The following is a 23,935-nucleotide window of genomic DNA, read 5'->3' as shown; positions in this document are numbered from 1 at the left end:
CAAGAGCTGGTTAATACAAGGATAAACAAACAGAATACCTAATCTCAAGAAGAGATGTATTATTACTTCTAGGATTAATATGTCAGAAATAAGTCGTTTGCTGAATGTGTTATCATTACTTCTTCACACTTCTTAAGCACATATTTGTAATGGGGCCAAAATCCTCAACTGGGTTTTTAATTCCCATTCAGTAAATTTTGGCTGCCAAGTCCATTTATCTGTCAGATTGAATCTTGACTTTTGATGCAGTGATGGGATGATAAATGTACGTTGTTTAAATAAGAAACCCTTAGGATGAGTTTTTAGAAGCATGTAGGACCAGTACATGAGAGGGACAGTGTTGGCAAAGTGATGTGTAGATTTGCCCCTGGTTTATATACTTTGAGAGTTCAGTGGTTTGGTGGAAGAAGGTCTCGAGTGAAAGGTGCTATTTGAGGAGAAGATGATGTTATGAAGGTCCTGGGGACATTCTGATGGGCTTGGAAACAAAGCTACCAGTTAAAATGAATATGCTTTTTCTAGAAGTACTGCTTTAATACTGTATATCCTTGTTGAGACTCTAAATGCTTGCAATGTGTGCCTTGCTAATTCCTTGAGATTTGTTTGCAGGATTTGATGCTAAGACTTAATATTGTAAAGCTGCTTCTTCCTCCCAAATCCATTCTAATATTGAATGTTCTCAGCATGCCAAATGCTGTTGTGCACAGATTCTTCTGTTTGGTTATTTTGGAACTGGAAAGGTCATGCTGCCTGTCATACTTATCTCACTAGCCCTGTTAAGCATCCTAATGCAGATGGAGTTGACAGACAGCAGTATGAAAAGGGTAGAAGTGGCAAGAAAGGAAATGTGACTGAGTTGTCACAGTCCCTGCTGCTGGCTGTGACTTCCTGGGCATTTCCTGCCAGCAGCGTGGGCTTTGTACATGATAGAGGTGACACTGATACTGCCCTGCTCTGAGGCCAGCCCCATCCATTATCTTGCATCTACATTGGAAATTGAAGAGAGAATAAAGAAGACAGGTGGAGTCAGAAGAGGTTTCTCTTTCTGCCTGTCCTAGGATATTTTTGCATTTTGATATTTGGATATTTTAAGAATTCAGCTGTTCTATTCTTAGCAGTCAAAGCAACTGAAACCTGCTGTTTCCAGGAGGATGCTGCTTTGCACATAGGAAGCATTAGTTAAATTAGGCTAAACTGTTGTACAGCAGTGATTTGAGGAAAATACTTGAGATGCACTCTTAAATGATATTTTTTCATTACCAGTGCCATTTTTCATTACCAACTTTTCTCCTAACCTGTCTTTGTACAGCTACTTAATTTCTTACAGATGCTTATTCTCCTCCCCCTCCTTTTTGTTTTGATGTTTTTTTCCTTAAGACAGCTGGCTCTGCCCATAATTTCAAGAATATTTTTACTTTAGGGAGATACCTAAATTAAAGAAAAAAATTAAAAATCACTGGGTAGGTAAAGTTCATGTAGTTCAATATAGTGTTGCCAATTATATCTGTGCATTTGACAGTGTCAGGAAAAGATAATTAAGGATATGGTCTCAATATTTCAATAATGGCAAGTATGTGCTGTGAATTTTTATGCTGTTCTAGGAAGTTTCTGAAACAGTTGGTCATAAATAAACATGAGCAAGTTGGTGCTAAGCAATTGGAAGTCAATTAATGAAATTTGTCATGCATAGTAGCAGTTGAGACTTGAGTTGGTCTGCATCAATCTCTACTACTCACCATTTTCTGAATTAGGATAAACATGGATGATGATGATTATCAAGTGCTACATTTGTCTCCTGAAGTTAGGGCTCCTGAAAACTGAACTATGAAATGTTTATTTCATAGTTCATATGAAATGTTTATTTCATATTACCAGGCAGGTCACCTGGTAACCAGGAAATAGCACCAAAGTGAAGAAACAAAGAGGCTTTTCCACTCTTGGCATGCAGTGTCTCCTGTTCTGAGGTGGTCACAACTTGGAAGACTGAAGGGGAAACATTTTGGTGGAGAGATGGGGAGAATTTTGTTGGTGGGTGGGTTGGTTTTTTCTTTTTTTCTTTTTCTTTTCTTGGTTGCTTGGGTGGTTTTCCCCTTGAGTGTCAAGCTTGACTGTGTCTGGCTCCTGAAGACCTCATGTAACTCCAGCTGCAATTCCAAATTAACCTGAGTAAGCCTGTAGTTCAGGTTTTGATTGTTCAAAGTTCTGTATGTTTGGGATAGCTAAACCCCATGGATGTCATGTGCAATAATAACCACTAATGAAAAGGTGGGGTGTGGAGATCAGTTTCTTGTGAAGGCTGGTTCAGCACTACTGAACTAAAGATCTACAAGCAGCTTTTTTCAAGATCACTGGGAATTTTTGTGTCCTGGCCTTTTGTGGAGGATGGAGAGGGATGAGTGGCTTCAGTAAAACTGGGAGAGATTGACTGAACTCTCCTAATGTCTGCTTCAGATGGTCAAAAGCTGTTTGTTTTCTGAATGCTCAAACCCAAATTATAAATACCTTCTTCATCTTAGTGTCTTGCATCTTTAAATGACTGTAATGTGACTCTTCCCTACTCACTCCTGCAATTAAACAGATGCCTTGCAATGACATTTGGATTGATGCCCTAGTCATTCTGCTGTATTTTTTTGTTTTTTTTCTCAGTTTCTCAAGCGAGACCCCCTCCAAACCAGAAAAAAGGTGAGTCAATTTTAGTTTCATGATCCTTTTCATTTTTGTGTGAATTGTGCCCACTTTTCATTTTTTTTTCCCTGACAGTACAAGCAACAACATAAGCAAGTAGTGGAATCTATAGCATGTATTCTGTATAGAATAATAGCATTCTATTGTGCTAAATATGGGTCCCACACATGTTGAGAGACTTGTGATACAGGGATCTGCTTTCCTGGTGAATGAAAACCCTGGCTTTAGGAAAGCTTTACTACTATTTTCCTTTACTATTTTTCCATGATTAGGACCTTTTAAGTGAGAGTTTTGTTGTGTACAGTTCCTTTAATGAAAAAAAAAAGGGGGAGGGGAGGAAACAACAACCAGAACACAACAAAAAAAACCCCTCCAGGCAAAGTCTGACTTTATTATCTCTACAGGATCTCGAACTCCCATAATCATTATTCCAGCAGCCACGACCTCTTTAATAACAATGCTTAATGCAAAGGACCTTCTGCAAGATCTGAAGTAAGTAGCTGATTAGAACATACTGTATAACAATTTGTTTTCAGATACAAAGTTATACTAACACCTAATTAGTGATGAAGCAAGAGGTTCATTTACTCTCTTGTGACAAGCTAGTCTTACAGACCAGAGTATAAAAGAAATTAATTCCTCTTGACTAGTAGGAAAAAAAGCAGAAACCTAATTCAGAGTTTTGGCTCAGTTGTGACCTGTGGGCAGATTTAGGAAACTTTTGCAGTTGGAATGTGTGCAGTGCTTTTCTTTGAAGTAACATCTGTGCAGCCACGTGCAAGTGAACCCTTCCCATGGAAGAAGGCTGAGAGGAGCTGACCAAGGGAGCTCCTGGAGCTCGGAAAAGATTTTGGAAAAGGACCACAATTATTGTAAAGTAGAAGGTGACCAGATGGGCTGTGTCAGCCAAGCATCCCAGCTGGTTGTGCAAACAAAAAAATTTTTCTGAAGTTCACATATTGTCATTAAGTATTGATTCAAATGCATCCAGGGAAATTTCAGTGAGTTAGTAAAACTTATTTATCACATCACACATCTGATTCCAAGATTTAATTCATTATGGGTGAATGAATGTTTCTGCTTGTCCAACAGATCATGGTTTTTAGACTTGCCTATCAGTAAATATAAGGTAATTTTTTGGAAACAGTCTTTTTCACAGAGAACTACACTGTTGTTGGTTGTCTGCAATGGTATATCCAAAAAATTGAGGAATCATCTTTCTATCACCTCCAGCACTCATCTTTCATGATACTGTTAGACACCTTTTCATCCAAACCAGGCTGTGCTGGTGGTACAGCTTCTGCTGGAGTTGCCCTAGAATTGTTTAAGCTGTGCTCTGAGATACCAGGTGCCTTGTGATCCACAGCTAGTTCCAGTTTTGTCTTACTGCCAGAGGCCATCAAAGGTCCAGTGTGTGTCCTGGGTTCTCTGTCTCTTCTGAAATACTTCGAGGGAAGGCTGGCTTTTAACATTACAGTTCAGTGTGCAAGCTGGCACAGCACTGATCCAATTGGATTGACAGAGGGTGTTTGTTTATGTGGGTTTTTTAATATTTAGGAAAAAAAAAGTAGCCCTGGCTTAAAAAAAAAAAATAGCCCTGGCTTTTACAGCTGTATAATTTGTGACTCCCTAGCACAGGTGTACCCAGAAAGGAATGAAGCACCTGATGGCCAGATGCCAGTGCACTCATGAAAATCATCTACTCTTCTTCCTCTGCTGTAATGGGAGCAGAGGAGGGGAAAATAACCAGGAAAACTAAGGCTCATGGGGTTGAGGTAAGGATTAGGGGAAAATGCTTTAGGGGCAAAACAGGCTCAAAACTTTAAAGGATGTAAAGAAAACTTTATTAACAGAATTAAAAGGAGAATGATAAGAACTAAAATAAACCTTTAGACCACCTTTTCTTCCCCCAGCCTCTTTCTATTTCTCAACTTCATTGTAAAGAGACAAAACATGGGATTTTGAATCAGTTTACCACTTTTAAAAATAAATCTTTCCTCAGTTCACTTAGGGAGAGGAGTGTCTCCTGCCGTGCCATAGGAAACAGTTTCTCGTGGTTTTAATTTTCACGAGCAGCAGCCCGCCTGGAAATCTGCAATCCTGAACTCCCTCCTACGTTCTGTTAGTCTTCTCACAACTGCCTCCGTGGGTCACTGGCTTATGGGGTGCAATTTTTTAAGGATGAGTTGTTCTGGTATAGAAGCAAAGGTTCTCTTCTTCTGTCTCTTAAAGCAAAAGTTCTCTCTCTCTGTGTTCAAGTCAGATCACAGCTTCTTTCGACATCTATATACTCCAGTTCTCTTCTGAGCTGCAGGTGGACGCTGCCTCTCCCCATATGCTTTCTGAGTTACAGGGAAATAGTCTGGTGCATTATATTCTCACCTTGGCTTGCAAAAGGTTTTCAGCTCCGAAACTGGAGCATCTCTTCTCCTTTCCTCTGGGCTTCAGTCCCTCCTTCTTCACTGACCTTGGTGTCGCCCTGTTTTCTTCCTGTGCCTTCACCTTTCCTTCTCTCTGACTCGGGAGAAGATTGGCGTCCACAGATTTATTGTTCTCAGATGGAATTTTTCAGCGGTGAAAAGGTTCATCTCGCCCGGGGCCTGCCTCGGGGCTATGGCTCGCTGTGTATCTCCTGCTGATGGTGCGGGCTCTGCCGGCCGACAGCGCCCGGGTGCCCCGGCCGCGGTGCCCCCGCCCCGGTGCCCATCCCCGGTGCCCCGCCCAGGTGCCCCCGCCCCGGTGCCCATCCCCGGTGCCCCAGCCCCGGTGCCCCGCCCTGGTGCCCATCCCCGGTGCCCCGTCCCCGGTGCCCCGCCCAGGTGCCCCCGCCCCGGTGCCCATCCCCGGTGCCCCCGCCCCGGTGCCCCGCCCCGGCTCTGGCGGCTCCGCGGGGATTCCCCGGCTGCAGCAATCTCGGCAGCCGCGCCGCGGGCGGGGAAGGGGAGGGGGGACACGACGACTTCTCTCTTCTCTAGAAAGAAGGAAGTAAGAGCTTTCTGTGGGTTTTTTTATTCTTAAATATGGTTTGTAGAGGCGTGTCCAGCTTCTCTAATTGGCTTAGCAGCGTATCAATTTTCAGAGCCAGCTAGCTTTTGTTTCTGTCAGCTGTGAAGGAAGCTGTGATGTCTGTCATGGGGAAAATCACTTCTCTGGCTGACCCTTTTTCCTTCTCACCAAAAATTCAATTAAGGCAAACCCAGGACAATTGATCTGTCATGTCTAAGAGCATCTGTGCCAGGAGTCAGAGTTTTCAGCAGTCAACTTGCTAAGGCCTGTCCCAAGAGGATGCTCGCATTTAGAGTGCAAGGAACACGATCCAGAACAAGCTGAAAAGAAGCTGAAGGGTTCAAAGGATGACACTGCATAGTTAGCCTATGTGAAAGAGAAAGGGGAGAAGTAAGGTATGAATCAGAAGTGCAATAGCAGAATTCAGAAGAGTAAAATATCAATTTAGCCATGACAGGTCTAGGACTCTTCTGGAAAATATGCCACCTGGCCTGTATTTGTTTGCATTCAGATTTATGCAAGTACTTTGTTCAGGAATGGCTTCAGGGTTTGTTTTTACTGTTAAGATATGCAGAGTGTAGAACTAGCCTTGATGTGGAGTGTGATTGATAGATATGTGATGGTTTTCCAAGGAAAGAAGACTTAGCTAATTTCTGCCTCCAAGTCAGCACCTTCTTTAGCTCATTCCCCACTTGCAGCTAAATTTGACAAAAGAGCAGAGATTTCAGAGACTCCTTTCACTGCCACAAGTTTTGGGATAAAGAAATATTGTCCAGGTAGAAAAGACACACCTGAATCAATCTTCCCTCCCTTACCCTTGCTGAGGAAGATGCAGGTGTATTTGCATTTCTTGTGTTTCTAGAAATAGTCAGCCTGCTTGTATTTGCCATCACAGGGGATTGGTGGTACAGCAGAAGGAGGAGAGATTTTTTGAGCTGGAAGGGTAAGAGCCATTGTAGGGGAGACCATGAAGAAATGTAGCAGAAGCCTGGGAGGATGATGGCCCTGTCGTGGTTGGGATATGGATATCCATGAGGAAACAGAGTCTGTGAAATGTGTGATCATAAAGAATGAGAATTTGGGTTTCATAAATCAACTTTTGTGCTTCTGTCCATTTAAATGTTTCTTAAAACAAAAGAAGGAAAAAATTAGCTGAAATTAAAGATCAAAAACAAAGATCAAAACTTACAGTCATAGCTGGGAATTTGTCCTTTAGGATACTTTTAGTCTACAATCCTGGATTGTTTTTTTTTTTTAAGGAACTGGACTGTAAAACATACTTTGGATATGAGAAAAATTATTTGTATAATTGCCAGATATTTTAGGTTGGTGGTTGTAAACTAAACAGGAGATTCTTCATCCAGTTCTGTGGTAGGACTTGAATTGCCAAGAACTGAGAGAAACTTATTAATTATACCAAGATTTTTACTAAGCCATTTATAGCTCTGTAGTATATTAGTTTTTCATGCCAAATTTAGCTGACATTTGTATGATCTTACTTTATCACTTATGTTAGGCTCTCTTTTAAGGTGGAGAATATGGAAAGCAGGAAAACTATCATGTGTAGAAGGAAATACATATGACAAGCCCAAAGCATAGCACTAGTTTAAGATTTTATTTTTAAGATATATAATTTTTGTATTCAATATATTTGTTGCAACTTAGATTTTGAAGGGTGACATTTCTGTATGTGATTGTAAGATATACAATTCACCTGCTAAATAATATGCAAATATTCTTGCTAAGTTTTTTTGAAAGGTTTCTTTTCTAAGAAGCCAAGCACAGCATAAAGTGAAGAGTTTCTAAATTAGTAAAAAGATAAAATTTAATTTAAAATCATAACTGCAATACATTCTGGTATGTTGTGATGCCCCTTTAAAATATTTTATACAATACATTTTATTCTTACTCTCTGAGTGCAACATGGGTTATCACAATTACTGTGTGGAATTGTGGCTCAGTATTTGAGAATACCTGAAGTCAGGCTTTTCAGAGACAAGGCTTCTGCTTTACATGGAGCCAAAGTGAAGCAGGAATTCCATCAGGCAGATGAGAATGACTTAATGCTGATGATGTATTTTTATTATGATGGTACTCTTGCTTGTGATACATTTAGCCCTGTGTGGCCAGGCAACTCACTGGAGATGTATCCAGTTTTACCAAGTCAAGTATCTGGGATAGATTCAGGCATGATGTAGTGTAAAAAAGCTTTGTTCTCTTGCAAAAATAGGTGTCTAAAGCTTTGGATACTGTAACTTAACAGAAGTACTGAGAGGGTGGTAGAAATAAGTCTTCAGTTCTGAACACAATCAAATGTGTATTGCCATGATCTCACTTGCTGGTAAGTTGCCTTATTCTCCTTTCATGCATTTTTCAGTGTGCCTGAGCTGGGGGCCAGAAAGGGCTGCTCTGACCTCAGTGAAAGTGTTTTAAAGGCACTGCTGCCAGTGGCTCTGAGTTTAGAGCCAAGGCAGGAGTAGCTCAGGCAGTTCAGTGGATGGTGTCCTACCAGTTACCTCCCAAACCTGGTGGTGTTCAGTTGCTTGCCTGTCACCTTAGGGATGTGACCTGCTGCCTTTCCAAGGTGACAGTGCACCATTTTTCATGTGGATAATGATTTGGCAATTATCAGCGAGGTCTAATAATTTCCTACCCCTACTAGGGGCAGAGAAGTGCATTCTAAGTAGAAAGGGATTTTTTTTTTAATAGGGGATAGTAATCTGGAGAAGCAGCAAGAAACTGTAAACTCCTGCACCCTCAGGTTTCAGAACCCATTTCTTTTGTTTAAAAAGCTGTCAAGTACAAATGTGTAGTTAAGCCACTGGCTGTAGTATTATGTAGTAATATTATAAATAATCTCCAAGAGAAGATGGGATTTTTGGTGTTTAGTACTCAGTTTTCTTATGCTTATGGGTAGTGATGACCTAGGCCATAAATATATTTATAATCATCCAGTAATTTCTATTGATTCTCAGTTCTTGAGCACATGACTTTTGCTGTGCCTGCTCAGTCGATGATTCCCGGAAATGCAGGCACAGATTCCATAACCTTTCTGTAAGCTGTCCTTTATTCCTGTGCTCTGTGTTTATCTGGATGTAAGTGCTTGCTTCAATGCTTGCTTTGTGACAGTTGTCTTCTCTGCTGTGCCATTTGAATCTGCTCATTGATAGTTTGTACTTAACAAGATATCTTTGTGTTGTGTCCTAGAGAATTGCACTCAAAATTTCAGATTTTTTTCCCAGGAAATAAAACTGAAGCCATTGTCTAGGAGAGACATAACTGAGGCACAAGTGAATGGTGCCTCAATGGCTGTAACACAGTTTCTAGCTGAAATGGGCAGAAACTGCCAAAAAACTGGTGTTGAAATGAATTCTTAAACACAGAAACATTTAAAGCAGAGGATGTGAGAAGACTCAAGAGTGGTGAAGTTGTTACTCTGTGGCACAGCAATATTGCCTCTTCTCTCACGTGGCAGGGCTGCTTTGCTTTCCTGTTTCCATTTAAAATGTGTTTGCTTCTTCACATTTACAAATTAAATTTAAGATGTGACCTTTTAGATCTCTATTCAGATGAATACTTGATTATCACTGCAATGCGTGTAGGGCTGTTTGGTTTTTATTTATATATTCTCTAAGAGTTTGTTCTTGTTTAATGTAGGGGATGGAGGATTACAGAATTCTTCTCACCTGCCCAGCATTTCAGGTGACCCTGGCTTTTGCTATAAACGCTGCCAGTTGGATAAAAGGTGTTTCAGGACTTGTTTCTCTAAATTTTTTTTAATATTTATCTTCTTTTTTTTCAGCCCAGATTCCTTTAGTTCTAATGGGTGATGAGAAGAAGAAACTCATTAGTAGTTTTCTACTAAGAAAACTCATTGGTAGTTTTCTTAAAAGCTGAAGGACCACAGAGTAAATCCTCATTTTAGGTTACAGAGTTTTCTATCAGTTATTGTTGGTAAAGCAAAGCCTGTGACACACTGGCAGGACAGGCCATTAGGAGTGCTCATGATGAAGGTGCACCTCACTTCGGAGTTGTTAAATTAGCAAATTGATGAGAAATACTTGAATTCTGGTGCCACACTGGGTGGCTTTTTCCAGTGCAGAACTCAGCTGAATGCCTCTGTGCAGTGTGCAATTGTATGTGTCAGCCTGTTGTGATGGATAAAATGTATGTAAATATTAACTGTTTGCTAATTACTCCAGTTATTAGGGAAATTGTTATCTTAACTTCTAAAACAATATATTCCAGGTGGCCAATGTGTACTTTTCTCCCAGGGTCCTGTACAGCTTTTTTGTCTGCATTTCTTTTAGAATGATGGTGTTTCACATTGCTAGACAGACAAGCATAATTTAATTTATAGCTGCACATTTAACACCTGTAATACTTTCTGTATGTACATTCTAGTCAGCTTTTATGCACCATTCCTAGTTATTAGCAGGTGTTGGGCTTTTTTTAATTTCTCAGTGCAGTTTTATCAATTGAATGCTTTTGGACACACATTTCAGAAATTGCTTGTGACTTTTTTTCTGAAACGCTGTTAAATCATGAGGAGTAAGAGGGGACATCATCTGTTAACTTACATTAAACAGTAAAGTAAAACAGTTCTGCTTGGAGGTTGGTTGACAATTTTCACCTGCTGCCTTAAAACATGTTTGCTTGGTTTTTTGGGGTCTTTTTGCCCCCCAAAATGCCATTTTCTCATTGAATATATAATGAAAATGAGTGTTTTCAAGTTGACTGAATAATTAACTTTTCTTCATATTTAATCTTGTGTTCTTTTTTCCTGTTTGTCCAACAGTAGGAAGTGCAGTGTGCCTGTTAAAGCACACATTCAAATTTGGTTTTTAGTATTCAAATAGAAATCAATTGAAGAGAACAAATAGAAATGCTGCAAACAACTTACCCAAAAAATGTAGTAAACTGCACCCTGTGCACTGTAATGAGGAGAAATGTTACCAGCTATGTACTGTGCTTTTAAAATGTACAACACAAATCCTCCTGCTAACTACTGCAGTTAAGGGAAACAGAGTTTTATTTTCATCAGAAGCTTTGGCAGTGAAATGTCAGCAGCAGCCAGGGTTGTAGTGCAGCTGGGTGGTTCTGAATAGAATTTTAGAGCACAGGCCTGAACTCTGTTCTTGTGCTGGCCTGGAAGGTGCTGCTGGTCTCATCAGCTTCCCTTTCCATGCCACACTTGCAGTTCTGTGAAAGGCAGGACTCTGTTAACTTTATTTTCTCTATCTCAGAATCCACTGAGGTTTATCAGTAAAAAGGCCTACCCTGCTCTCACATTTATGATGCCAGTTTTGAGACCTGTTCTGGGTATTTTATTATCACCATCAAGAGGAGGGCCTTGAAATGTGATTGCAGTTGTTTTTTAAGGTGAGGGGGTGAAAGATTAAGGATCTGTAATTAATTTGAGGAAGGAAAGCTGTGTCACATCTTAGCATTTATTTTTGTCATATGGAGGTAATATATGACATGAGGGCCACATTACCTGGACTTTACAACTACTTATTCCATCACAGAATCTATTAAGAAAAAAACTCCAAAAACCTGTAGTGTCATGCATCATAGTAACCAGATGAATAATTGCAATGTAAAATCACCATCCTCCAAAAAAATAAAACCTCACTCAAAACCATTTTTTGACTAAAAATCCCAGCTTTCTTGAGAAAATTCTAACTGGTAATAATCCTAATGGCTCCAAGAGCTCTTAAAATTTGCTCCTGGAAGCAATTGGTTTAATGCCCAGCTCACCCTTGGTCACTAAAAAGAAGAGTTGTGGTCAGTTTGCAGGTTGTGGTCTGGCTCCTCATCTGCAAATGTATTGTGTAAGGCCCCAAATGGATCAGGGTCAGGCTGTATTTTTGAGGCACAGAGGACCTTTTAGTGTGACTGTTTTTATCAGAAGGACTTCTGAAATATTATTCTTACATTTTTTTGACGTTCTGAATGAGTAGAGGTGGAGACTTGGGATCGAGGTGTCTTCAGTGGCTGCTGTCACTGATGCCAAGCTCTGATAAAGCTGTTACTTTTCCTGCTGATTCCATCAAGTCAATTGCCCTTGTCTACTGAGGGGTCTGTTATTCCCTCAGGTTTGTGCCATCAGATGAGAAGAAGAAGCAGGGCTGTCAACGAGAGAATGAGACTCTAATACAGAGGAGGAAGGACCAGATGCAGCCGGGGGGAACCACAGTCAGCGTCACTGTCCCTTACCGGGTCGTGGACCAACCTCTGAAACTCATGCCACAGGACTGGTAAAGAACATTTCTTCTGTATTCAGTTTCTTTCCCTGGAATATGCAGAATCTGGAAACAATAAAATGCTCTGAAATCTACTGAAAAGTGAAGGTACAGATATAAGAGTCTTAATTTTATTAACTGTAAAAGAGTCTTCAGCTGAAAATAATATGAAACTAATCTAAAAGATCTTTAAAACTTGCAACACATGATTTTAACAGTGTAGCAGCACAGTTAATATTAGTGGGTTTGCCAGAAATGTTCCAGAAATTCCAATAGAAATGTTGATATTATTGTTCTGGTTTGTGGTGGTGCAACGTGCAAGTCACAGGACCATGATAGGGAGAAAACCCCTTCTCTCCTGTCTGCTTTCTGAGGGAGAACTTGTTGGGAAGATGCTTTTGCAGGCCATCAGCATCTGACATTCCATCTTTTTTAATAGTTACAGAAAGGAAATACATCAGACAGTACAGACTGAACTGTGATTCCAGTATTGGAACTATTGGAATTTTAGTTCTGAAGGAAGAGCCCTAGTTACAGAAAGGGAATCGTAGATAGTTTTTACTTTTATGAAAAAGCTGGAAATGGATTATTTGCTCTGTAGCCCATTTTTCAAGGCTATTAAAAAATATCTCTTTTTGAGCAGAAAAACTCTGGAGAAGTTTTTATTGTTGTTTGACATCTTTCTGTTATTTGATGACATGAATTATGCAGCATTTTTAATTCTTCCTGACAAGTGAGAAGATCTGGGACGTGGACAATGACATATTTGGTAGTTTTGTCATTTCCAAATGGGATTTTAATGAAGAGGAATACTTTGAAAAGATTCTATTCCTAAATCAATTATTCTCTGTATTTAGAATTTGAATTAATCAGAAATCAGTGGATTTAAATTTCTGAATATTAAATAGCACTTAAAATGTTTAATGATCAAACCTTTAAGAACCATCTAAACTATTTTCTAAAGTACTTATGACCAAAGTTGTGAAGTGGTGTATGGTTGTTTTTATCTTGGTTTTACCCAAGGAAGCCATTCTAAAACCTGCAAAAAAATAATCCCAGACCACAAAACTTCACCTTGATTATTCTTTTTCATTTGGGATTTAGTGGATTTAATGATAGATTAAATTTGGAGATTAGATTAGAGACATAATTATTTGTTGTGTTAGGTAAGAACTGTGGCTGGATGATGTAAATGTTCAAGAGAAAGATAGACCCTATGTGGAGAGGTCATTTATTCTCAAAGGCTGGGTTTTTAAAATGTTACTAATGCAAAAGCTTAATCACAATTTTATTTTCTTAGACCGCAGGTAATGGTTGTGTACTCTTAAAAAATTGAAAGCTGAAATTTCACTTTGCAGAAAAATTTAGCAGCTGTTGCTTCTCATTAATTTTCAGCCTGGAAGTCAGCAGTGTTGAGAATAAAGGCTTTTAAATCTGCACATCTCAGTTTCAAGTGCCGTTTGCAGAAGATATCTCTGAAAATGTTGGAGCACTTTTCAAAAGCAAATTAATGATGACCACAAATAAATACTGCCTTCTAAAAATTGTAACCTGAGAAACTGAGCTACCTTCTGCAAAGGGGCAGGGCTGAAAGCCCAGAGGAATCACAGGAATGATTTTTTTTTCTTTACAAGAGGAAAAGCAATGGTGCTGGAGGTGTGGTTGTTCAGTGTGCTCTCCTGCTCTATAAAGGGAGCAGCTATGCTAAGGCACACTGCCTGTTTGGGACAGCAGGTGACTGCTGTGTCCCAGGCCATGCCCATGCCATGCCCATCCCTCTGTGTGTTCCAGGGACCGCGTGGTGGCCGTGTTTGTCCAGGGGCCTGCCTGGCAGTTCAAGGGCTGGCCTTGGCTCCTGCCGGATGGATCTCCTGTTGATATCTTTGCAAAAAGTAAGGGATTTCTTTTATTCCTTGGTTTGGGGTTTGTTGTTGTGTTTGGGGTTTCTTGTAGGGTGTTTATGCTCGTGACAGAGTGCTGCCCAAGTGCTCTTGGGTGCAGGTGGCTGATCAGGCTTTGGGTTCCTCACGATGGCAGATATTCCCACGCTCTTTGTGGTTGTTCTGCTCTGATCTGTGCAAGCTCATGGAAAGAGCTGTCAGCTGCAAGAGTCACAAGTAGCTGGTATACAAATCTGCTTTCCAGCCTTCTAAAAACAGGCTGAACAGACAATGTGTATTCCTACAATTCATAGCCAACAGGTTTACAGGCTGGCTGCACATTCTAGTGCTATTTTGAAGAGAGGATTAATCACCTAGTGTACCACTAAGAAAGCATTGAAAATATGATCTGTGTCTGACAAAAACTTCACAGTTTTAAAAAGTTTAAGTTTCAGGTGAGTTAGATGATAGCATTGTATAGATCTCAACAGGTTTTTTGAGTCCCCACAACTGTGGTGCTTTTAGGCACTTCTCTGGCACAGTTCACCCATCTGACAGAGAGGTGGGCCATAATATCTAAGGAGTCTGTCAGGTTCTCTTCTCTGTTGCTTCAGTTGGGAGCTGCCTTAGAAAACAGACCTTTTTATGGTCTTCTCTGGTTTCAGGTATAGACATAAACAACATACACACACACACACACACACACACACACACACACACACACACACACACACACACACAAACACAAACACACAGAAAAAACCCCAACCAAACAGGCAACAGACCCAAACCTACCTTAGTTCAGTTCAGGCATCTTGCAGTCAGTGTGATGAGCAAACAGGTCTGATCAGGTTTTGTGTGTGCCCCTCTTTGGTGGGTGATGTAGAGTCTGGAAAGACAGTGCCACTTTGGTGAGCAGCAAGGGAAAACCTCAAGGCTGGGACAGAAAACTAAAGTTGGGTCTGTGGACAAGAGAATAGAATGTGTCAGTTAAAGGGGGAAGAGTGGGGAAAGAGAAAAAGAGCATGAAAGCCATTGTGAAAATAAAATTATGCCACAGGAGAGAGTTTAACAAAAGAGACTAATGAAAGAAGGAAATAGCACTTCGAAATAAAGATACTGAGAAAATGTCAATTGTGAAAAGCAAAGCTAAGAAAAATGCAATGAAATTTTGAAGGTCTAGCTAGCAGTTACATGCTGCTTCCTATGAATTTTATAATTTTTATACATGTATGGAGGGCTGTAGAAATTGTTCTGACTTGCTTTGACACTCCTGGTCTCAACATGCCAAAAGATCGCAATCACAGCCTGCACAGTTCAGGCTGAAGGTGTACAAATTCATACATTTTTCAAGTGAAAGAGGCATATCTGGTCTTAATTCATACACTGAAATGGATCTTCAATTTAGAAATGCATTCCATTCCTTCAAAGCATGGTATTTTTAAAATATTTTCCTGATAAAGTGTATTTCTAGAACTTTCCCCAATGACTTTACTCATTCCTCAAATGAAAACAGGTGAATGAAGGGAGCACAGACAGCATCAGTCCAGTTTTATTTATCTATATTTATCTGAAGCTATTGTTTTGCCATGTTTACAGTGTTCAGTAGTCTTCACAAATGGGGTTTCTGGGATTTGCAGCTGTCCATGGTTTCATCTGCAGTTTGCATTTCTTCTCTGTCACTGGGTCTGTTGTGGTTACCAAGTATTGAAGGCTGTCACTTGGAAAACAAGCAGGTAGCTTACCAGAAAGGACTCCTCAATAAAATGTGTACTGGACCAGAGCCTGCCAAACTGGTTTTATTGGAGCAATTGCTTTGTCCCAGAATATTTCATTAGCTGAGTCCCTAAAACTGTGCTTCCTTAGTTTTCCTTGTCATGGTGTCCTGACTGTTTCATGTTCATGTACCAAATCAGCCTAATTTCACATTTACAAGTGAATTTTTGTGATGAAGTTTTAAATGCTCTCAGTTTCATGAACAAATATTTCATTTTGACTACCATTTTAAAGGTGTTCCTCCCAGAGCACCTCAGGGAGCTTTAATAGTGATTTGTTTCAGGTTCAGAAGTGGATCCTCTTGTGCCTAATAACATTTAACTTGAACACAGAGACTCTGTCAGATATTAATGGAGTTTTCTGTAAAGGCACAGCCCTGGTATATCTTTATTTGTTTTTTCTGAAGATATGAGTACATGCAACAATGTATAGTGGAGATAATGTATATATATTCTTAATCACAAAGCCTGGAAATTTATCTGTCAGAGATACAAGTCAGAAGATAATTTCTTTAGTTTGTCAACAACAACAAAAAAGCTAATTTCACATACCAGCCTTCTAGGGAGTTCCCAGATGGATTTGGAAAAGAGAACTAATTTTGTGGAAGACAAAATTAAGAGTGTGGTATCAAAGAAGATTCAAGCATGGCATTAAAAATAACTACTTTCCACAAGACTGATGGCTTGTTTTATTTTTCCAGTACTACCAAAATCATCAGATTAGGTTACCAGATAGGAATTGTACAAGGCTTAAATGCATTGGTTTTAATGCTCATTGTGTACATGCTTAGGCTTTACCTAATTCACATGTGGCAGTACTTCCCAAGAGAAAAATAACAGTAAATATTTTACCATTTTTGAGTGAGTACTAGTACTAGGGGAAATTGACAGTTACTAAATTTCTCAGAATGCTTCATGCAGCATTTGGGGGTCACACTGACATTTTTCTATCAATCTTATACAGATTCTTTTAGGAGATAGCCAGGCTTTCTACTCAGAGGTCTCAGAAATACCTTTTTGATTATTATTTTTAATTACTTGACAGCTCTTTCAGAAAGAACTTCTTTGTTTCTCAAAGAGAATGTACTTGAATTGGCAGTGTGTTTCTGCTATTCCCTTGGAATCTGTGCATGTAAAAGTAGGGGCTGCCCTTTCCCTGCACCCTGGAATAGCCTGGGAGCCATTGACCTCTACATTTAACTGTGCCCTTTAGTGAGTAATTGACTTCTTTGGATTATGGGCTTGTTAATTTTACTCTCAGGCTTCATTCTGAAAAAGGAAGAGTGGGGTGGGAGTTCTCTTTGACCAGTAAAGAAACACTAAAGTCTTGATGTTTGTGCCAAATGCTCTCCTGTTTGCTGTAGTTAAAGCTTTCCATCTCAAGTACGATGAAGTGCGCCTGGATCCCAACGTACAGAAATGGGATGTGACAGTGTTAGAGCTCAGCTACCACAAAAGACACTTGGACAGGCCAGTATTCCTACGCTTCTGGGAAACTTTGGACAGGTATGGTTCCTGCTGGAAGCCCTTGATGTTCATACTTGGATGCTTTTGGTGGGAATTCAAAGTTCTGACAACCAGGGAATTGTTTACAACTTAGACATCTGAGCAATGATTTAGCTTGGAAATATTGCTTGTTTTGATTTTCTCTGATGATACAGTTAATAAAATGTAGTGGTATATGCTTATAGACTGTAAGTAACAATCTCCAAAGTGTGGCTTTAAAGGAAGGGTAGTTATCATTAATAATTGATTTGTCCCATGATTCCCCACCTCCTGACTGATTCTCTGGGTCAGAACCCTGCTGAAGGGGAAGTTCACTGCAATGCCTTGTTCAGGTTGTAGAGAAGAAACTTTATTATCATGAAGCAGTTGAAGAAATATTGGGGGAGGGGAGAAGCCCATGCGTTTCATGAATGTTTAATTTTTTCATGTTGATTCACAGTGAACTGCTTGAATGATTGAGTGAAATAGAAAAATCCTGTGGGAACTGTCAAAATAGTTCCAATCATCAAACTTTCCATGGCTTTCTATTTAAAAGTCTCAAGTGAACAATATATCTGAACTCCCAGAACAAGCTAGTTGTCTTTACAACAGTCTCTCAATGTTAGAGGTCATGCAATGCCTTGGAAAGCTGAGTTTTCTTTGAGGCAGGGCTGTAGCCAGCTGTTATTTAGTGGGAGAAATCCTGCACTCAACACATTGCATCTCTTTGGCAATTTTCTAATTCCCTAAGAATGCTCCTTTAACAATGCCTGGGCGTTTTATTCCTGCAGGTAAAATTCCTATAAATGCCACAAGGGTAGTAATGCTGTTTTTTGTTAATTTTTTTTCAGGTATATGGTAAAGCACAAATCTCACTTGAGATTCTAAATCCTTCAGCTGCCATTTATTTCCTGAAGTATGGATTGAAAAAATTGGAAGGGGCTCCAATTTGGAGACCAGAGCTCGCACTATTATATGTCAAGAACTTTACAAATGAGGAAGGGTCACAGTTTAAACTTTTTATAAAATCTTATTTGGATGATTCATGCTATGGCAGGTTGCTACCTGTTATTCAGAAGCAAAGGGGTTTTGCTTAAAACTATTTTTTTAATGTTGTTAGCCTTCTAGTCTGCAATCCAAATTGTATATTTTGATAGCAGCAGTTTCTTCTCTGTTTTGTTAAATTAGCCACATTTTTAAATACTGTGTTTTGTTCCCCAGTAGAGGATAGCTGGATCTCCACGGCGGGTTCCCCGTGTGTGCGTGCGTGTGCGCACGGGCGGGTGTAAATACGTGTGTGCCTGTGTCTATAGATATAGTGTACAAAAAAGTTATAGACACAATGACACACTCCTAGGTGTTTCCAGGCTTTCTAAACCACTTAGCTTCTGAGCTTAGTTTGGGGTTTCTTTGCTTACTGTTTCACTTACTGAAGATATTTTGTTGTGAATGATATTACATTTTAGTCAATAGGACTTGCGAACCGAGCAAAGTGAAAGTTGTTTTCGATAAATCAAAATGTCAAGCTGTATATGTATATTCTGTCAGTCTTTGTTGAAAAAGGGAAGATCAAAAATCTATTAACTCTTTTTTTGGATTTGTAATGTCCCAGTTTCCTAAATCTTGAAAATTTATTATAGGCATACCTTCAAGTCATGGTAACTCTAAATTGCCATTCTCCACACACATCTCTTTCTTTAAACTGAAAGTATGCATGTGTACATTCCCATCTAGCAAATACCTTTGCATATGAATCTAAATGTTACCTAGATTAAATGATGAATAGAGGAGGAGAGAGTTGGATTCTTTTTTTTTTCCCAGAACAGTCACCACAAGGAATGAATAATTTTAACTTCTTTGCATTTATACCTCTAATACTATTTTCTCCTGACAAAAGTAGCCCAGACTGTCAACAGGAGTTGTAATTTTCTGAGCTGAGTGGCTAATATGGCCTCTCAAGAGTCCTGCATTGGAATGGAAAATCAGCCTTCTCAAATTACCAAAGAACAGATTGGCTTCATCTACAGTGTGAGGCCAGAGGATCCTGGTATTTGTACCAATTTACAGCATCTCTGTATCTATGGAATAACGTTAAGTTGATGTTGCATACCAGTGAATGTAGAGAATGATCAAATACTGTAACACCTGCATGATTTTTTTTCTGGGATAGAGAATACATGTTTATATTCCTGTTCTTGAAATTCCAAACCATGGTTTTTTAATATACTTTACATTTAAGGTTTGACATAAATAAAATGTTCTACCTATTCTCTTTTGGTTTTTATTTGATGTTAACTTCATTTTTAATAAAACCCAAAGTCATATATCCATACGACGTTTTTAAAACTATGTCTGAAGTTTATGATGACAGTGAGGTCTGATTTTTAATTGTATGTATCCATCTCTGCTATATTGAGATTGTGTTTTCAAATGGTCTTAATGGAACTGTAAAATCTCAAACCACCAGAACAACCCTGTGTGAATCCCAAGAGTAGAAGCAGCTGACCCTGGATTTTGGAATGGATTCAGCGTGGTGACTGGGAAGACTGGGCACTACAGAACTTCTGGGATGTCTCCTGTTTGTGTGGGCAGTTGGGCAGTACCCTGTTACCGTGTTTTCCCTGTACTTCAGCTTATTAGAAGTGTGTCCATGTCATACTGGAGCTGGCTGAAACATTGAGTGCTTGTTTTTAACCTGTACTGTACAGAGCAAAGCTGAAATGGCTTCTTCCAATGCAGTGGCTGCTACCATGTGGTAGCAATTTACAGTTCATTTCTGTTTTATACAGTGAGATATCATGTATGCTTTTTTAAACTTGAGCATTTCCAATTAGAAATGTCATTTTTTTCAGACTTAATAAGTACAGCATGGCCTGTGCTGTTTTAGAGAGACTTCTAGCAGTCGGCTTGAAAAGTAAATTTTGGACAAGTGTGTGCTTCACATGCAGTGTGATATGCAGACCATGGAGTGGGTTTGCAGGAGGCAAGAGACAGTTCTTTTTTCTGAATCCTGTACTTCACTTGTGTTTTCAATGCAGGTGTAATTGCACATCCAGTATTGTGTGCAGGAGATGGCTTGATTAAGATGGAGATTTATTGGCAGTTAACTCCTCTGAAGCTACTGAAGTTACATGGGTATGGAATGGGCAGAAGAGCAATATCCCTGAAATCTGTGTGACCTGTGTTTGTTTTTATGGGTTGAGGACAGACATTTAACATCTCAGAATTTTGTACTGGCAAGCAGTTTGTGACCCAAGTTATACAATATCTATTTGTGAAGGAGCTGGCACCTGATGGTGCATATTTTTGTCAGTCATAAAAGTAGTGATGTTTATAAAATGAGCCATTTTGCAATCAGATTCCTGCTGACATTATTGGAAGTTTAATTAGGTTGTCAAAAAAGCATTCCTGCTGCCTTCATAAATAACTGTACATAGATTATGAAACTACTTGGACTTAAAAAATTTAGCCTTACAGCAGCATTTTGCAACACAGCTGGAATTTTAGACTCTTATGTTATGCTTAATTGGTCTGCACGTTAATGTAGAGTAATAAAGAAAAGTGATACTAAGAAGTGGGGAAGCTGGAGGAGCAGACATCTGTTTTACTGAGCTGCTTTCTTTTTGCTGAGCAAATTCGACACACTGCTTAGAGGTGTATAAAGTGTGTAAATTGTATTCAATTAAAATGTACAACTATAGCTGAGCTACTTCCCTGACTGCAGTTTGTTGAACAATAGAATGACACGAGAGTGAGACTCAGATATCAGTTTGGCTGTTCCTGTTCTACACCTTCAGTGTCATAACTCTGCACTGTTTCATGAGGGTGAGATGAGTGAGATGAAGCAAGATAAGTTGAGAACTGGTTTAAGTCTGTGATTGGGCTCACATGCTGTCAGCAGGTGGTTATTACTTTTAGTAAACAGGGTTAGTGAGGCCAGTAGTTGTACCTGAAGTAATGATTTTATATTAAAAAGGAAAATACCTGTGATTTATACTGTTTGAGCTTTTGAATGTTAGTCTGAACATAGCAAACAAAAGGGGAGTTTTTTCCTAAGATGAAGTAGGGCTACTGCAGGGACTTGCATACCTGAAGAAATTGCAGATCAGCATCCTCAGCTGAGTAGGCTCAGCTATTTAGCTATTACCTGGAAATTTTTCTAGGAAGATGGTTTTACAAATAGGTACTAAAGTCAGTGCTTGAGCTAGACAATTTATGGAACTGTTCTGCAATGCTGTAAACCTTTATATTTTTGAATTCAGAAGAAAATTCAGATAGCAAATTGTGTGCTAAGTTGTCCTTCATCATAAGTTAAACTATTATGTTATATTTGACAGCAAATTTGGAACAGCAAATTTGTTTTTGGCTTTCATTTGCTGTGCAGTTGGTGTATAAAATATTGCCATTCTCTATAGGGACGTGCAAAAGTACGTTTTATTAGTGCAGCCTTTATTCTTTTGCTGGTGAAATATGCACTTAGTTGCTAATTCTTGCAAACACTATACCAGAAAAGAAAAAAAAGCTGATCAAAATTAATGGCTTAGAGGTTTTAAAATTTAATGTCATGAATGCATTTTAATTCAAAAGCCATAACTAATGCCAAGTACTTTATTAGAGCAATGTGTTCATGAAAAATTAAAATCCCTGCCTGAAGAAACTTCTGGCCAAGTAGGTTAAAGTTCAGCTAATGTGTGGAAAAATCTACCACAAACTGGAATCTCCAAATGTCATATCCTGAGTTGCTCATTTGTAACAAATGGATTTTTTTTGAGAGGTGGCAGTTCTGCTTCCTTTGCTAGCAGTTGCATACTTCAATCACAGTTGTGTAGTTTCCTGTCCTAGGTTTGGGTTTGCATTGATACTGCACAACACGAGGGTTCTGAGGCAGGGACAGAAAACAGATCTCTGAGGATGGAGCTCTTGGAGTGGAGCTCAGGCACTTGGCAAGGATAAAGGTGGGTGTCTGAAGGGAACTGTGATCCAGAGGGTGACATCTGATGATCCTTGTGGATCCTTCCAACTCAGCATATTCTGTAATTGCTCAGCTGTTACTGACTTCTCTCTGGATCATTCTTCTCAGTGGTGATGCTATCATAAAGGGCAGGTGTGAGAATGTGATTTAATCCAGCACAACCTGTTGGTGGGTAGTACACAGTGGCAAGCCGTGCATCCAGACTTTTCCTGTGCTCATTTTTCTTTAAACATGAATTTTATAATTTTTAAAATAAGAGTGCAAATGCAAAGAACAATCTCAAATGCTTCAAACTTTATTGCAGATGCTAGTTCACTTGTAAAAATGAAAGATATGAGGTGGTACAGAAAATCTGTAAGAAAAATAACTTAATGTCTGGTTTTTATTTCCATCTGTAAATTCTTTTGGTGTATTTCAAATGCAGAAAAACTGTTTACTTGCTTTACAGGGTTCCTGCATGTATCACTGGAAACTGTCAGAGGTAAATCTTCAGTTGCAATTGCTTGAAAGTTTGTAGATTTTATGAGTGCGTGGGTTATAAGTTCTGGCCTGTGTCAATGGGCCCAAATTTTAATAGTGGTTTTGAAGGTTGAAATTTAAATGAAATCTCAGAAGAACCCTATTGAATAACAGAGAAGAGAAACTTTCCATATGACTAAACCTTTAAACTATGACATAACTGTCATAAACTTGTGTTTAATAGACCGTTAAATTTAAATTTTTGGAAGTATCTTGTCACATGACCTATTATTCAAGATCTGAACTATATTAGTGATGCTTTTTACAGAGTTATAGTTCAGCATTAGCTCAAGTCCAACTTTTGAAAATTCCTAGGAAAAATTCCTTGCAGACTTTAAAAGATGGGATGTCTTTCTAATTGCAACAGTCATCTTAGCCCTGAATGAAGAAACAAAGCATGTTTCATGTTCCTATCAGTTAAGACCAAACCTGTAGTTTCATAACACTGAATGTATTTTTATTGGTTCAATAGGATGTAGAAAATACCTTAAAGAAACAGCTTCTAATGTTTCACGTGTTCCTTGCCTCTTGAAATCCTTTCCAGAGACCTATCCAGCTCTTCTTCTGCTTCCCTGACTTGTTCTTCCTACTTGTCTCTGGCAAACTGGGACTGTAGCTAACCCACAGTTTTTATGTGAGCACAGCACTAGGAATGGTTCTTCTGCCCTATCAGGGCACAGACAGGGCAGTGGAAGCACAAGAAGCACAAACTTCTCCCTGTTGTGTCTTAAAGCTGTTTACAAACTAGAAAAACCCGAACAAACAAAAACCTCAAAACTAGTAAAAATGCATGTATGACCTACAGAATATTTCATCCTTCTTCCTTGTTTAGTTTTGACCTGCAGCAATGAAGCTTTGAAGTTTTGAACATGAAAATACTGAAGGCATACTAGTTGTTAGTATTTCCTTAATTACTGGTATGTTGCTAATTATTCTCCAAGGACCTTTAGCTGCAGAGTTCTCCCTTTTACTGCAGATTAGTCTGAGGTGCAGAATGATTATCCTGAGCTCCACTGAGTCATTCTTAACCTGAGACTGAGTGAAATCTAAACACTTAATTACCTGACAGCCTTTGTTCACAGCTGTTTTGTTACTGATTTTGTTACAAGAGCATCACACTTGTTTTGTTACTGATTTTGTGAGACAGGTCATAATAAAAAAATTATGAGCAGCAAAAAACTAAAAGTTTGATATTTGTGCATTTTATGGTTTTTCAGGGCTAGGAGTTATCAGTAAATTTTGCAGCATGCCCTTAACAAGTTCAAATGGTGACAGGAAAAGATGGTGTAGCTGAACAGCCCCTCACCAGCTGTGTCTGTTTCTGTAGTGGGACATCTGGGCTGAACCCCTCCTCAGCTAAGTGTCCGT

General features: G+C 39.2%; 1 protein-coding gene across 1 annotated transcript in view; it reads left to right on the top strand.

Moving 5' to 3' along the window:
• The window catches only part of CDC73 (cell division cycle 73), a 101,583-nt gene extending 82,239 nt beyond the window's left edge, over nucleotides 1-19,344 (top strand). The window contains exons 12-17 of the mRNA XM_030226376.2: nucleotides 2,647-2,682; nucleotides 3,090-3,177; nucleotides 11,790-11,951; nucleotides 13,728-13,828; nucleotides 16,956-17,097; nucleotides 17,928-19,344. Of these exons, the coding sequence (XP_030082236.1) occupies nucleotides 2,647-2,682; nucleotides 3,090-3,177; nucleotides 11,790-11,951; nucleotides 13,728-13,828; nucleotides 16,956-17,097; nucleotides 17,928-17,964 (566 nt within the window). The 3' untranslated portion in view covers nucleotides 17,965-19,344. The remainder of the gene's footprint in view (nucleotides 1-2,646; nucleotides 2,683-3,089; nucleotides 3,178-11,789; nucleotides 11,952-13,727; nucleotides 13,829-16,955; nucleotides 17,098-17,927) is intronic.
• The last annotated feature ends 4,591 nt before the right edge of the window (nucleotides 19,345-23,935 follow it).

This window comes from Serinus canaria, chromosome 8 (assembly GCF_022539315.1).
Source record: "Serinus canaria isolate serCan28SL12 chromosome 8, serCan2020, whole genome shotgun sequence".
NCBI lineage: Eukaryota > Metazoa > Chordata > Aves > Passeriformes > Fringillidae > Serinus > Serinus canaria.
This window is presented reverse-complemented; position numbering and strand designations above follow the sequence as displayed.